This window comes from Mirounga leonina, unplaced genomic scaffold (genome assembly GCF_011800145.1).
Source record: "Mirounga leonina isolate KUSES-001 unplaced genomic scaffold, KU_Mleo_1.0 Mir_129, whole genome shotgun sequence".
NCBI classification, from domain to species: Eukaryota; Metazoa; Chordata; class Mammalia; order Carnivora; family Phocidae; genus Mirounga; species Mirounga leonina.
The window spans coordinates 69459770-69476031 of record NW_023270323.1 but is presented as its reverse complement, the minus strand read 5'-3'; the positions used below and the strand labels follow the sequence as shown (position 1 = coordinate 69476031).

The 16262-nt window shown below is 46.5% G+C and overlaps 1 protein-coding gene across 1 annotated transcript in view; it reads right to left on the bottom strand.

Moving 5' to 3' along the window:
• PROM1 (prominin 1) overlaps positions 1-16262 on the bottom strand; it is a 106898-nt gene that overhangs the window by 50165 nt on the left and 40471 nt on the right. Inside the window, exons 4-5 of the mRNA XM_035005265.1 lie at positions 11535-11590; positions 2220-2425 (exon numbers count right to left, since the gene is read on the bottom strand). Coding sequence (XP_034861156.1) covers positions 2220-2425; positions 11535-11590 — 262 coding nt within the window. The remainder of the gene's footprint in view (positions 1-2219; positions 2426-11534; positions 11591-16262) is intronic.

Here is a 16262-nt window from a genome sequence, read left to right as displayed (position 1 = left end):
AGAGAGGGAGAGGCATGGCTGTCCAAGTCTCGGGATGAATGAAAGATGGAAGTTTTAGGCTTAAAAGAAATGCACAAGCATCTCTGCTGAGTCTGACAGGTCTTTGGACAGCAACTGACACTTTTCTGGTAGCTGGGGAGGAGGTAACCACTCCCACAGCTGGAGTGGGGTCTGTGCATTCCTGAAAGTATTTCAAACACAAAGCAGAGCAGTCAGGGACATCTGAAATTACCATTGACCTGACCTCAAGCTGTTTTTCATAATTCAAGGTGCAGGAACAGATTCAAATTATTTACAAAGAGAGCACTGGCGAGACAGAGAGACAGAGAATAGAAAACAGAAAAGCCCTCCCTGATGGTCAAACAAGGGTGCGTGAAATTAGCAACCCATTCACGTGGGTCCAGTTTGCACCTAGACTGGTAAGGTCTATTATTTAACTATTTTCAGAAAAAGTATGTCTTTTTTCAAAAAAAAAAAAAACACAAAAAACCCCACAAAAACTGATGATTGTCCTGGAATCAGTGGTAATGCACTGGCTTTTGGGGAGATTTTTTTGGTTGGTTAAGTTTAATTTGGGGTGCAATGAATTCAGTAGGTAATACCTGAGCGTGGTAGATACTCCCAAAGAGACAAAAAGTCTATCTGCAGTGAGAAGTGATTTCCTTCCTACCCTCCACAACTGGCAAATTGCCTTCCCAGAGGCCACCACTGTGGCCAGGTGGCAAGCCTACCACGTATGCTCTAAGCAAACATAACCAAGTGTTTGTGTCTCTCCTTTCTTGTTGTTGTCTTAGGGGCCACGTTCTATACACAGTCTGCAAGCTGCTTTTCTCAACCCAACTCTCCTGGGGACTGTTTCATCTCAGCATGTCTAGAGCTGCTCCGTCCCTTCCACTAGGTACAGTGCATTCCGATGAATCATCACCCCACAGCATATATCCTACCAGGACCCTGCTAATGGCCACACTTGCAGAACTTTTCTTCTTGGATTTCAAGAAGAAATCCAAGCTAAAACTTCAGCTGGGAGGCCAACTGAAATTGTTCTGTTTCATTGTGCTCAATTTCTGTTTAATTCTGAATTCTGCTTAAATTCCCTCAGATCAGTTATTTAGCAAAACCCGAAAAATCTTACTCACAGCTACCGAGCAAACGCAGTGTTTGAGAAAATAGTGAGGAGGAGGCTGACTCCCGGTCCTCGCTGTCTCTGTGTCTCCTTGGGGCCTAGCATTATTCACATTGTGGGCACTTTAGTTCTGTTGCTAGATGTCAGGACATTCATTGGCTGAATGAATGAGGAGACGTGGAACCATGACCAAATATCACAACCAGGAGGCCAGTCACGTGAAGCACGTTGCTCAGCCGAGGAAACTGGTTTGCACTTGACAAAATGTTACTGTCTTTTTTTTTTTTTAAGATTTATTTATTTATCTGAGAAAGAGAGAGAGAGTGGGGTGGAGGGGCAGAGGCAGAGGGAGAGAGGGTCCTAAGCAGGCTCTGAACTGAGTGTGAAGCCCAACGCGGGGCTCAATCTCACGACCGACCCTGAGACCATGACCTGAACTGAAACCAAGAGTTGGACGCTTAACCAACTGAGCCACCCGGGCACCCCCAGAATGTTGGTGTCTTAAAAGCAGTGTACTGATCCGTCAGTCAGTTGGAAAACTTATGGCAGCAGAAGGAACGGCAGAAGAAACATTCTAAATCATGAAGCGTGTTCTAGGCTTCGGGAGAGGGTAGCAGCTTAACTACAAATTCAAGAAAACTAGGTTTATTATTAGAAAGTTAATTCTGTTCTACAATATTCGCACATTCCCCAGCTCAGGGACTGTACCTATCATTCAAGATCCCTTTGAATGTACAAATCAACTAGCAAATGCTCTGCCTTCTGCAGGCCGCCTGTCTCCAACCAGCTATTTCAGGCAGGAGCTGCTGTTCTGGGAGGTACTTTTCGCAGGCCAAGATTTACCAGCTTGTCTTCAACAGGAAAAAATACCAAAGGGTTGGCTTAGCATGTAAATGAGGGCAGCCTGATTACCACGCTAACTTCTGGTTATGGTGACACTGTTTTGAACCCTCCTGGACACGAATTTTTGTTCTCTTCTGTTTTATGGGTGTGTTATTGTTGTCTTGCTTTAAACTCATGGGCTTAACAGTTAAAACATGGGCCATCCCTCACCCACCCAAAACACAAATCCGCTGCCGTCCAAGATGCTACTTGCCTTATGAATATACAAATCACCAGGAGGGAGACCGTAAAGTATTTCCTCAGGAAGGTCCCGTTTTTCTTCTGTCGCTGATGCATTTCTCCACCACACTTGTTACAGTAACGACACAGACCAAAGCAAAACCCCACCAGAGGCATCAGAAAGACAAAGAGCAGTCCCAGGACAGCACAAATAATAATCCCGATTTCATAGTAGATAATCTGCAAACAAACAAAAGAAACAGCATATACTGTAACACAAAATAACAAGTAGAACATTCCATAGTGTGCATGTCTCATTTGTTTTAACCTATTTGCCAGCGTGAGTTAAATCTTAATGTGTGTATTTCCATCTTGATGCTCCTTTTTTTTTTTTTAGAGGGAAGGGCAGGGGAAGAGGGAGAGAGAGAATCTTAAGCAGGCTCCACGCCTAGCAAATGAAGCCTGACACAGGGCTCGATCTCACGACCCTGAGGTCATGACCTGAGCCGAAATCAAGAGTCAGATGCTTAACTGACTGAGTCACCCTGGAGTCCCTTGATGCCCCTTCTTGAAACAGAGGAAGCAGATTTGAGTTACCAGAATATGGAACCAAGTGGTTACTATCTTCTTTCAACTCAGGGTAAAATGTCCAAATGCACGGTCAGGTTGCAAATGGCTGAATTTAAACCCCAAAGGTATTTTGTTTGTTTTTAAATGGTATAACACATTTTGGCAGAAATACTTGCATTATGAATAATCTACATATCGGGATGATTTTTCACCAGAAAGACAGGGCCAGTAGAAGTTATTAAAGATTCAAAGCAATTTGGAATGGATCAATTCATGACGAATTCATAGTTACAAAAGAATCTGGAATATATCTAAATTTAGAAAAAAGGCTCAGACTTTCTGAGTCAGACATGTTAATCACAGGCCACTCGCTTTGTTTCCCGATCCATATGCTGGGACTAATAATACATACCTTGTAAGGTCATGTCATTGGGAACATTACAGATAATGTATGATCAGTGATAAGGTGGCAAGTGCAGTATGTAGCCTTTGTAAGTGGTACCTCTCATGCCGTGCTGGTGAGGCTGGGCTCAGTAGCCCATGTCTCGGACAGTCCTCTGTTCCTAGGACCTAGCATAACTTCGAGATAGGATCATGTGACCTAAATATATTTTCATAATCTCTGCTGGGGCTGTATTCTGGGATTAAAAAAAAAATTAATGCAACCGGATGACACAAAACTTGAGTTCATTCCAATGCATGTGTACAGTTACTCACATTTCCATAAAGCCAAGCTGAGCCAAGTAAATGAAACACAAGTGTTGCTCCTAGGAGCGAATGTGAGGTCTTAGCACTGAACTGGGAGTCAGAAGACCTGCTTTAAATTCCAGTAGGGGGCTTCTAGTTCCCTAAACCAGAATTAGCATTAATGTCATAAACTGTATTGTGAGGGTCAGATAATTAAATGATTTAAAGTGAAAACAAGAGCTAAGTGCCCAACACATAGTGGATAGTCAATCAATATTAGTTAACTCTGTGGGCAAATGCTTCAGAGCATTGAGGTGCACGTGGCACTTGAATATTAATGGAATATTCTTTGATATTAAGGATAAAATGCTAAAAAAAAAAAGTGGTTGAATTTTGCTGCATTCATCAAGTACACGCTCCTGCTTAAACTTGGCCGCACCCCATGGCCACAGAGAGTCCTGTAACCTGCCCTTGGGGACCCACATCATTGGCCAATTGAGAAACCAGCCTCAGAAACCCCAAACTCTTCTCAATTTCAATATCATTTCCCAGCAAATGTTCTAAATTATTTACTATTTTTCAAAGGGATTTAAAATCCTTTCTGAATCCCAGGAAGATAATGAACCCAAACCCAGGAGAGAAGGTGTTTTGAAATGTTCTAAATGCACTATGTTTAGCTCCAAGTACAAATTTCACACTTTATATACAACCTTTGCAATGCTACTGACTCAATATTATGTCAAAAAGTATCAGGAACAAGATATGTCATTTCAAGAGTTCCTTTCTGGGCTGAAGTCTGGCCAAGGTCTGGCAAGGACCCAAATGATTTCCTGATAACATAAGGATCTCCAGGGCGCTCTGTGGATGATGTGGAGGAGGAGATCAGGATTGAAATTTACTGAGATGGATCGCTATTCTTTGGCGAAGTACTAAAACTGAAAGAGAAGATTAACGATGATTCCATAAACAAAAATGAAGCAAGCCACTTTAAAAACCCCCACAGCGGAGAGACAGTGAAGAACAGAAAATCCTGGCAGAAGCATCTCATTACCTGCTGGCTTTAGACAGAGCAACAAGAAACAGCAAACAAGGACTTTACCTTCAGAGTCAAGACTACATTTTCTGGCTGTGGAAGTCAAAGCAGTTGAGGAGTTGAGGAGAGTAAGGCAGAGGCAGCATGCATCAAGAAAACAGAAAAAGTTACATGAGCGATTAACCACAACTGGGAACGTTAATATTCCATACAGAGAAAATCAAGGAGAGGAGGATCCACACAAGACAGGAACATAAAACTTGAGTGTTTATTAGAGAAACAGCCTTCAGGTAGAGTCAGGTCTGGAATTTACATCTGAAATTTATATATGGATTTCTTGAAAGGTTCTTATCAATATGCTAACCAGTTGTGGTCGGGGCGGGGGGAGCGGAATAGAGGGAAAGTTACACATGCTTAACACACTAACCATGTGGTCTTCGCACAACAGAAGATCAGTAGCTGCCTAGAACCCCAGTCAAAACAACGGCTTCCAAAGCGTCCTTTCTGAGCTGAGAATCTGATGTGGCATTATTCTCTTGCTCAAAGGCATTCCAAGGATTCCCACCATGTTTCATTCAAACCTCTTCATGTGATCCTGTTATTTAATCCTGGCTTCACGTCCTGCTCTTCTTGACCATTCTGTTCCTAGGAAGAAGCCTCCTGCTCCCCCTTCCTCCCTCCAGCTCCCTGGTGCTGCCTCCGCACCCAGAACAGCATTCCCTTCACTGCTCTGCTCATGAAACTCAAGTCTGCCTGGATGTTGCGTCCTCCTGGAAATCTGTCTTGAGAACCGAGTGTGAGTTTGCTTTTATCATGCTGCCTGGAGCCCACTCCTGCCCCACGAGGAAGGGCTCTCCCATGGGAGCACCGCCTGAGCCCCGCTGCTCGCTCGGGGAGAGCAAGAACCATGACGTCACGCTCACCATTCTCTCACCCACCCCGGGATCTGGCGTGCAACAGGTGCCCAACTGGAATCAGGTAAACTGATGAACTCAGTGAGGGAGTTTCCAAAATCGTGGTCCAGAGATAGGGCTGGACCGTCCCGTAGTGAAACAGGAAAAATGAAGATACAATGAGTGTCCCATGAAGTGAAATTTGCTCAGTGTATCCTTTTGGTGGGGAGAGGGAGGTGATAGGTATACGAATGCAGACAAAGTTAGTATCGTTGCTATGGTGGGTTTTAAATATCCCTGTGTGGCAAAATAAAATCGGGTGGCTCTATGCCATTCCCTGGATTACTTTTTTGAAAGAGTGTACTCTGGGAAATCTAAATTTGGAAACTATAGCTTTGGATGGCAGATTTTCACAGATGTGAAAGAACGATGATTGTGATATTAGTAACTTTTAAATGAGGCATACAACGTGTTGGAGTGGGCAGCTCAGATACACATGCCCCCAGGGTCACATGGGGCACCTTGAAGGACCCTGGGCGTGGGCCCCACAGGCTTGTTGCCTCCCAAACTTACTACCGTAACCACCTCATAGCACCTCATACTAAATACTGGCTTCCAGATCCTCCCCTAGAGCGGGTATCAGGAGATTTGGGTAAACCCAGGCATCTGTCTTGAAAGCAAGCCCCGTGTCTTGGCTATGATCAGGTGGGTTTCGGAAACCTGCTCTCAGCTCTAGGGCTGGTCATGCTGGGCTGAGCCCCGGGGCAGAAGGCCTGTAAACTACCACCATCAGCTGATTCTTTTGTGTTTAATTTTGCCGCTGAGGGGTCGGTCTGGTCTGATGTATTTGTTGGGGTACCAGCAAACTCCACAGTGCAGCTGGGTACATCTTCACCTTTTCCCCATTCATGTTGGCTGTCACACAGGTCTCAAGTTATTTTCATGCAATGCAGCAGTTTGAATCCTGCTGTACGGCTTTGTGTCTGTGATTCCCCACACCAGTTAATTACCCATTATCATCACCCAGGGACCTCTTGAAAATAACCAGCCAGCCCTGACCAACTACGTCAGAATCTCTGGGGGACGGGCCTGGGTCTTGTTGCCAATGCTACTCTGAGCCTTTGTTACCTTACTAACAGAACGGGGATAAGCAGAGATCCTATTTTATGCAGTATTTGCAAAGAGAACAAGAGAAAACAGTAAGCAGCAACACGGTTTTGTGCATTATTCTGTTCTAAGCACTTTACATATACTGTTTACTATGTGTTAAATAAGTTAATACATGTGAAGTGCTTAGGACCTGGCTTCCCAGAGTAATGCTCAGTCATCATTATCATCCTCCTCCTCCTCATCATCAGAAGTAGAAATAATCAATGCATGTTAACATTATTCTCATCTCTCACCTCCAACAAGCCTCAGACAATGACCCTGGTCATGGGTCGTTGCACTGCTTGCTCTCTTAAATGCTTCTGAGATCTCTAGAAGGTAATTTCCTTACTTGGAAAGGAGAGTGTGTTCTTATAGGCAGCATGCCACGTCCCCCTGGGGGGCAGGAAACAAGGAACTCATTCACTTACCTTTCGCAGACACGTAGGATGGGTTGCAAACACCACACACCCACCTGGAATGATGACCTGCCATTTCCTAAGTGCCAAATCCATATCCAATGACTGTTAGCACTAGTGAGGTCATGAAAGGCAGGAGGGATGAGGCCCAGGCCCAGTACCTGCCGCCAGAGGAAACTTCAAGAAAGGGAAAGGTAAGAACTGAGGGATGACATGAATGAGGAAGAGCAGCCAACCAAGAAGCTGACGTGGAGATGGACCATGACCACAGAAAAGGAATCCAGGAGGTCATCCCAAAGAAGCTAGCCACTCCTATGGACAGGGGTGCACAGAATGAAAACATAGAGGTGGCGGTGGGGGTGCTGCTGGGAGAACTGTCCCCTGAAAAAATTTCTAGAGGTGCGGGTGGTACTTAGGGGTTGTTGATGGGAACCAATCATAATCATCTACCTAAACTGCCCCAAACTATGCATTCTTTGAAGATAGGGACTGTGTCCTTTTATTTAATTGAGGAGCCGCTGCTTGATGAACTCAGCTAAGAGGCTCTCTCTGCAGAAAGCCCATGTGAGCTGGGAGGGGGGTGATGGAATGCTGTTTCCATTGGTTTTCAGTCAGCCAGAGACTCTAGGAAGGGGCTCACCCACGCTGATTCCCAAGGGAACGCACTCAGGTGCGAGTTGCCCATGTAATCTCTACCTTCACATCTGTGGTGAGGACAGACTATTCCTGGGAAGACCAAACTGAGTAATACTTGTAAGTCATGAACAAGGGCACCCACCTCCAAGCACGTGCTACAGAGATGCTAGGAACCTGGGGTTATTAGAGTCGTTGCTTGGATTTCCATAGCTTCATCTGCCTGGTTCTCCGCTTCCCTCATGGCTCCATAATTCCAAATCCTAGTCCTCTCCTGGATTTCCATTTCTGCCGGACCACTTCTTCCCAGGGATGATTACCCACTGTCACAGTTTGTGGCTTAATGGGTAGAAGGCACCGCATGGAGGCTGTCAGTCTCTCTATACAGCCCAGAATACTCACATGAGCTGCATCTTCCAAATTAGTCATTTTAGGACTACAGTCCAGTGGCCGGGGTTGAGCCTAATTTTTGTTGGTGATGTGCTTGTCAGTTAGGAGTTAGACTCGTCTGGGTACGAATCCCAGTTTCAGCCTTTAGTCACTGGGTGATCTTGTGCAAGTTCCCCAGCCTCTCTGAGTGCGGGATTTTCTGGCATGCGCAATGCAGATACTTCTGCCTCGGATAGGTGTCATTGTGAGGATGAGAAACAATGTCAGGATCCTCAGCCAGTGTGGGCCCAGGGTGGACAAGAATTAGTATTACAGAGAGGGCGATGACCCAGTCTATGCTTCAGAAGCAATGAAGCAATGAAGCAGCTTTGCGCCTTCAGCCAAGTGCTCATAAACAGAAGTGAGGCTGTATTTCTCATCTACTCTACATGCTTTTGACATCTCAGTTCAAATGCAGCCCTACCGTGGAGTCTTTTCCTGATTTCCCAGGTGCAACAACAATCCCCCTCCTCTGAGCGTTCACGGTCCTTTATCAGAACTTCTTCCATGATGCGAATCGCCCTCCACCTCACAGTCCAGCTGTCGACCACACTCTGTCTGCCGGGGCCGCCATGACAGAGTGCCACAGGCCAGAGGGCTTGAACAGCAGAAAGGGATTTCCTCACAGTTCTGGGGGCTGGAGGCTCAGATCAAGGTGTGGGCAGGGTTGGTGTCTTCTAAGGCCTCTCTCCTTGGCTTGCAGATGGCTGTCTTCTCCCTCTGTCCTTACGCGGTCTTGTGTGTGTGTGTGTCCTAATCTCCTCTTCTTATAAGGATACCAGTCAGACTGGATTAGGACCCACTAATGACCCCATTTAAAATTAATTACCTTTTTAACAACACTATCTCTAAATACAATCCCACACCAGGCGCTGGGGATTAGGACTTCAACATATGAATTGGGGGCAAATCGGTTCGTAACATCCATGTTTATTTCTTATCCCATAACCTCCCTTCCACCAACTTTCACATGTTTGTCGCCCTACCATGCCTTGTTCCTAGTCAGCACTCTGTCAACAGTGATAAAATGAATACATAAAACAAAAGAGAGAAGTAAAAGAAAAAATGTCAAGGAGGAGAGGGGCCAAGGATCTTAAAGCACTACCTTTAACTTTCAGTTGAAGCATAAAAAGGAGGCAGTTCTGTGAAAGGGAGTCCTATTTCCCTTCCAAAGTTAGGCCCAGCCCTTGGAACAAAAGGTCTGCTGAATGCTTCTGAACCTCCTTATGGAGAGAGTTCACTGAAAGAGCGCCCAGCGGGAAGGTCACTGCCTCAGAGGCTCCGCCACCATCTGAGGGCTCACGGGAGGAGGAAATGCTCAGCTGGGGACAAAGATAGCTGAAAAGGCTCCTCAGGGCCACTCGCCTGGCCAGACCTTAGCTGTGTGACTGCGTGAATTAGAGAGGCCGTGGGCACCGGTCAGTGCAGAAGATGCTGTTGGTGCCCCCTCCCCCCAACCTCCCTCAGGCCTCGGTCATCCCCCTGTGCCTCCTTGAACTTCTAGCCCCTGGCATCTTTAACTCTGCACTGGAAGGCCTTTTCTGGAACCATGGAAGGTCAGAAGTGCTTAGGGGTGAACCCTTTCCCCCACTCCCACACAGCCCTTAACCTGTGTGCCTTCAGTCTCGGTGTCTGGATACCTCAGCTTCCTCACCCTTCCTGTGGGCTAATTCGGACACTGGTGGTTGGCACCGTTTCCCCAGCAATTCTATAGGATGATGCTCCAGTCAGGCCACATCTTTTACACCAGTCAGGCCACCCTCCCTCCCTTGTATTATCTCTCCACTTCCCAGCCGGTGTTCCCTGCAACGCCCAAGTCCTTGACTCCTGATCTGCTTGGGAGGACTGTAACCCAACACACCCAGCATACATCAAACTAAAACCAGTCAGAGAGCTCCCCTCCCAAGGTGCCTGGCTTCTCTGGAGTCTTCGCCTCCCCAAATCCCTCTTCCTCGGACAGCCATGGAAAACATGACCCAGTCCCACATGTGGGGGAGGATTCAGGTCATTCATGAGGGCTCAATTCTGTCTCCTCTCTCCACTTCACCTCTGTGCCAATGGCTTTTGTTCATCTACAAAGGCCCCTGAGGTGGAGAGGAAATCGGGCACTAGGGAGATGCCCAGTTTTACTCCAAATCGAATACGAAGCCCGCCACAAAGGACTTGCCCAGCTAAGAATCCTGCCCTGGAGAGTGGCAGCCCAACACCAGCTCCTACTTGCCCAGCTGCTCAGAGTGACCTCAGGGTCTCAGGACCCCATCCTCCAAGGCCTGGGCCAGGTGAAGCACACTGCCCCCACCCACCCCTTGGCAGAACTAGTTGGCATTCAGGCCAGGCTGCTGATGGCCTGCGAATTATCAATATCGATATAAAAGCAACTGTAACTTGGTTCTGCCCAGGGAGGCAGGCAGACGTGGGCCCTTGTGTTTGGGAGACACATGAAGCCAGTGGCATTTAATAATGAAAATGCCTTCCACGGTACTAGGGAAGGCCATCAGCACTAGGGAGAAACTGGCTCATCATCTTTTATACATGTAAATGGTTTTTAGATAAGGCTTTCCTCTTTGGCTTCTGTGTTTGTTTTCTCTTGAGTATCGTCGTATTGCAAATTGAGAATAGGAGGCATGGCAAGCACAGCATCTGAGGTAACCATTCACTGGGCGGGAGTTCACGCCCTCCCCATACATTGCCCCCCACGCTCACTGGGAACACTGTCATTAGCATTTGCTGTGGCTGGCCATTCAAGGATGTCCACCATATGTCTGCTTTTATTGTTCTCTTGATAATCACCTCCATGCCAGGGAAGGAGAGAGCAAAGTGCCTAATCCTGCAGGACGAAGAGCCTGACAAACAGATTCAAATTTTTTTTTTTTTTTATTACCCTAACATTCAACGCAACAAACATTTGTCTGTTCCACTGGCAACCCACACTCGCGGTCAACCAAAATCAAAAGCATCCCTCTTCTGTTCAGCTAGTCGATCGTAGAGGCACACTCCTTCCTCTCCTCCCCTCTTTCACACCTTGTCTCAATTGGTAGGGCTATTTTCCTTATCTCTAGCCAGGGCAAGTGCACCTGTTCAAATGTGAAGCCAGGTGAAGCACACTGTTCACCTCCATGAACAAAGCTCTCCATGAACCTGTTCAAATGTGAAGCTGCTTTTCAACAAATTATATTTTAAAACCAAGTACACATCCCTGTTTCTAGAAATCCTCAAACAATTCTTCTTAGTTAGTGAGTTATTTTCCCTTAGCTAAAAAAGTACCTTAATGCTTCCCTTAAGGAAATTTCGGTTTTTAAATAACCTACACCTTGAAAGGTGAATGTTTCTTCAAATCCTACTTTTGGAATTTCTGCTTTTGCCCAAATGGAGTTTGCTTCAAATGGGATTTCTACAGTGCTTCATTATTCCATAAAAGTTCTTAGTCAAAAAAAAATTACAGATCTCACAGATTAACTGGTTGCTTAAAGATTTACTTCCAAGTCAGCCAAAATTTTGTACATACTTATTTTCATAACAGACATATCAATAAAAATTACCTTCTCATACTCAGTTGAGAAGTCAAACTTCCTTTGTAGAATTTTTCTTAAAATATCTGAGGAAAAAAAGCCACAAAAGAATAGCAAGATTACTTTTTCAGTAAAAACACAAAAAGCATATTTAGGAAATAAGATCTATATATACTCACACATTACTGTACCTCTATGTAGTATTCTTATAATTTTATTCCTATTTCTTTTTTTAAAAAGATGTATTTATTTTAGAGAGAGAGAGAGAGAGACTGAATAAGCAGGGGGAGGGGCAAAGGGAGCGAGGGGGAGAGAATCTCCTAACAGACTCATCGATGAGTGGGGAGCCCGATGCGGGGCTCCATCCCAGGACCCTGAGATCATGACCTGAGCCAAAATCAAGAGTCAGATGCTCAACTGACTGAGCCACCCGGGCACCCCAATTTTATTCCTATTTCTTAATGTAGGTAAATAATTGAGCTAATGAGGCTCGAGCCAGAAGCAAAGAATGGAAGACAAATATTTTTGACTTACTATTTTGCTGGTGGCAGAATTAGAGGGTTGCCATTTTTAAGAGTTTTCAATTGCTCACTTAATATTTACCAACATACACGTCATTAATAATTACTGATAAAACGTGACACTGAAACTGCTCACTCTTAATTTTTGGAAACACAAATGCAATTCATTCTTTAATCATTCCATAGTTACATAATATTTTACAAATAAAAGGAATCTTACAATTAACTTAATCCAGCAGTTCCTCACATGAAACACCCCTCCCTCCCCATCTCCAAGCAGCACATGAAAACCTGAAATAATACACAAAATGGGATTTTTTCCGTGCATGTTCATTTTGGGCACTTCCTAATTCTTACATAGGTGAAGATTCGTCTCTTATTCTGACTCACCAATCTAGTCATGATATGAGGCAACTGAGGCCCAGCCAGAGAGGACAACTTGACCAAAGCCTGTGATGTGTGAGGAGGCCAGAGCGAGGCCCAGGTGAGTCTTCCTCTCTCTGCTCCACGGTCCTTCCCACGCTCCACACTGTAATTGACCCCAGCAATGAGCTTCTGCAGTGGTATGGTTGTTTCCGTACTGATCACTTCTCAAGTGTACTACAAGGCGGGCAAAGGAAACCCTGTTGTGAATCCTTTTTTAAAGCGAGAAGTTCAGATTTACATGCCGGGGGACAAAGTAAGCCACCTCCCCGCAGAGCTTTCTGGAAAACAACTTCCCACCGTCATAGAGCAGCCCAAACGGAGCAGATCTTTAAAGGGTGTACTGCAGGAGCAGGGATCATACTGGAAGGTTTGGGGTGCCTACCCTAACCCTAGGGTACTGGGAACACTAGTTATTTCTCCAAGGGACATCAGGGATCTCCTCCCACCTTGAACTAGTCACTTTGCTTTGTTTTTGTTTTTGTTTTTTTAAGATTTTATTTATTTATTTGAGAGACAGAATGAGAGAGAGAGCACATGAGAGGCGGGAGGGTCAGAGGGAGAAGCAGGCTCCCTGCTGAGCAGGGAGCCCGATGCGGGACTCGATCCCGGGACTCCGGGATCATGACCTGAGCTGAAGGCAGTCACTCAACCGACTGAGACACCCAGGCGCCCTGTTTTGTTTGTTTTTAAGACTTATTTATTTATTTGAGAGAGAGAAAGAGAGCATGGGGGGAGGGGCAGAGGGAGAGAGAGAATCCTTTTTTTTTTTTTTAAAGATTTTATTTATTTCTCTGTCAGAGAGAGAGAGAGCGCACAAGCAGCGGAAGTGGCAGGCAGAGGGAGAGGGAGAAGCAGGCTCCCCAAAGAGCAGGGGGAGTCCGATGAGGGACTCGATCCCAGGACCCCAGGATCATGACCTGAGCCGAAGGCAGTCGCTTAACCAACTGAGCCACCTAGGTGCCCGAGAGAGAGAATCCTTAAGCAGACTCCCTGTTGGGTGCGAAGCCTGACTCGGGTCTCCACCCCAGAACCATGAGATCATGACCTGAGCCGAAATCAAGAGTTGGTCGCTCAATCGACTGAGCCACCCAGGTGCCCCTTTTTGGTTTATTTTATAGATTAGGTTTCTGTTCTAGATTTCATTGGATGTAAGGGTCCACCGATGATGTTTTTTAAATTGGAAATCATCCATTTATTAAAATATATTTAAAGACACAGGTGATGTTCATGTGTTGCATTTGGGGATCTTGGTCTAGGTAAGAGTTGGGATGGAGTCCAAACTCCACTACTTTCTGGGGGTCTAACCCTGGGTGAAGAATTAACTTCCACGAGCATCCTCATCTGCAAAGCGGGATGATGTCAGTCCCCACCCTCAAAGGACTGCTTCGGGCCAAGTGAGATAAGTGAGATTATGTTAGTCTGGCCACACACTACCCATCCACTTTTCTCGTCTTTATAAACCCAGACCAACCAACCCAAATGAAAACGTAGGATTTCTTCGGGGGAGCTGCCCCCTCTGTCCTCTCGGGTCACACTGACTAGGCAAGTGGCCCCAGAGAGATGGATCCTCACTGGCCTAAGTGGGCAGATCTGCACATGTGGCCCGTGAACCCCCCACCCCCCCAGGAATCCTGGAATCCTCAAGATCTGCTCAGGGTGCCCACGAGGTGGAAGCAGAAGACGTTATTTGCCGTCTCTCTGTGTTGGCATTTGTACTCAGAGGGACAGGGTTGTACTGATTGGGCACAAGTCACACAGTGTTCGCTGTGTTCGGCGCTGCCATGAACTCGAGGAAGATAGAAAGCCCTGCTACACGTCAGAAGAATCTTGGCGAAGCATCGCCAAATGGCGCTCTTATCAGATCTCAACCTGCGAGTAACAGAAGTATACATAAGGCGCTCCTGCTGCACACCCCGGTATCCAGCTGTCTCCAGAAAGAGTACTGGGTCCTCGTTTTGAGTTGGGAGCTACAACCCCCACGGGCCTCACAGAGCACTGTTTTCGCTCAAAAGAAAGAAACCGTGGTTATTGGGGCTTGACTATCTCGTAGATATTTCCTCTAACATGCAGGGAGTGGAGCCCGCAACTTCAAGAAAGTGGCTGACGGGACTTGTTGCCAGCGATAAAATTAGAGCATTGAAGCAAAAATTAGGATTTTGCAACTTTTGTATCTGTGCGGTTGACAGACGCAGGATTTTACCACATCATTCTCGCTCCACGTTAACCGGTTCTATCAATAACACATGTAGCAGGTGCTTCCCTAACAGAGCTCCGTGGAGGCAGGCAGATACGACACACGTGGGTCATGTGTCGGCCACAGCCTCAGTGGGACAGCGACAGTCTTCCAATGTCCAACCGACGATCCTGTCAGTTGGCTGGAGGACTCTCCCAAGTTCCTGGGATCCTGGTGGTCCCAGGTGTCGAGGAACGGTCCCAGCTACACCAAGGGGCACTCCTTACTGACAGCTCAACCCTGTCCTTTGTCTGCCAGCTAGCCTTGCCTCTCTGCCAAAGCGGGTCTGAGGCTTCGGAGCAGGGATGTTCTCCCTCCCCCTGGTTTAGAGCAGCACGGCCTAAGAGAAATCTATGACAAGCCATACAAGTCATTTCAAATTTCCTAGTAGCCACATTTAAAAAGTGAAAAAGAAACAGGTGATTATTTTAACTTAATTTTAATAATATGTTGTACTTAACCCAGATACGTGCAATATATTGTCATTCTTATATGCAGTCGATATAAAAATATTACTGAGCTACTTCACAGCCTTCTTTTCACACTAAGTGCTCAGGGTCTGAACCTGAACTAAGTGTTCAGGGTGTAAGATGCACATCAGTACATCTTGGGCCAGGTTAGCTACCGTTCAAGTGCTCGGGGGCCACGCGTGGCCCTGACCTCCCAGTGCACCCTGTCCAACGAGAACACAAAATGAGCATCCACAATATCCATGTTCCCTTTGCCTTCCCTGTGCATCTCTAAGTGGCTTTTAATCCAGGTAAATGAACACGGGAAAGCCTGCAGTATATAGCCCAGCGTCTTTATCTGTAAAGCCCTGGCATTAACACTGCGGCTCACGCCTCATGTGGGAACTCAGGAAGCCCCACACTAGGAAACTCTCTCTCAGTTCTAACATGTTCGTTGCTGGTGAGAACTTTGAATCGACTGTGGTCCATCTCAGAAAGCATGTGGAAGAGCCGGGGTCCCACTTCTGCTCCCCGAGCTCCTGCCACCCCTGCTTGGTGATTCTGCTGCACTTCAGTCCTTTGTGTTCACCTCTGGCTTCCTGGCCAGCTCCTTAAAGGCTTCCAGGGGAGACTATCCTCATCTCTGGATGGCCTGCATCCCCGGAAAGTTCCGGGGTTTCAGAACTGTTTGTGGTATTGACGCTGCATCAACATAAGATTATCATAAAAAGTGTTGCTTGCTTTCCGTAGATCAGATGGGATCCCCGAAGTCTGTGATTAGGTCCCGGTATTGCCTGGTGAGCGAGGTAGCCATTGGCATTTGGGCTACCACCCTGTTATACTGCCCTCCGTGAGACCTCGGTGTGGACAACAGTGGCCACCTTGTTCTTCCTGACCTGAAGGAGGGTCTGCTCTGACGGAGCCTGAAAGGCACTTACCAAGGGCCAGACAACTCCCAGACACCAGGGAAAGATTCTCCCTGTTCTGAACCTGGGGAGCTATCTGGCCACCTTTCCCATGTGACGATTTATTTTCCATTACACCAGTCCCGTGCTCTTTCCACAACCTAACAGCTGCCTCTTAAAATATAGCAGTAGGAGGGAAATATGGAAGCCAGTGGACAAGGAAG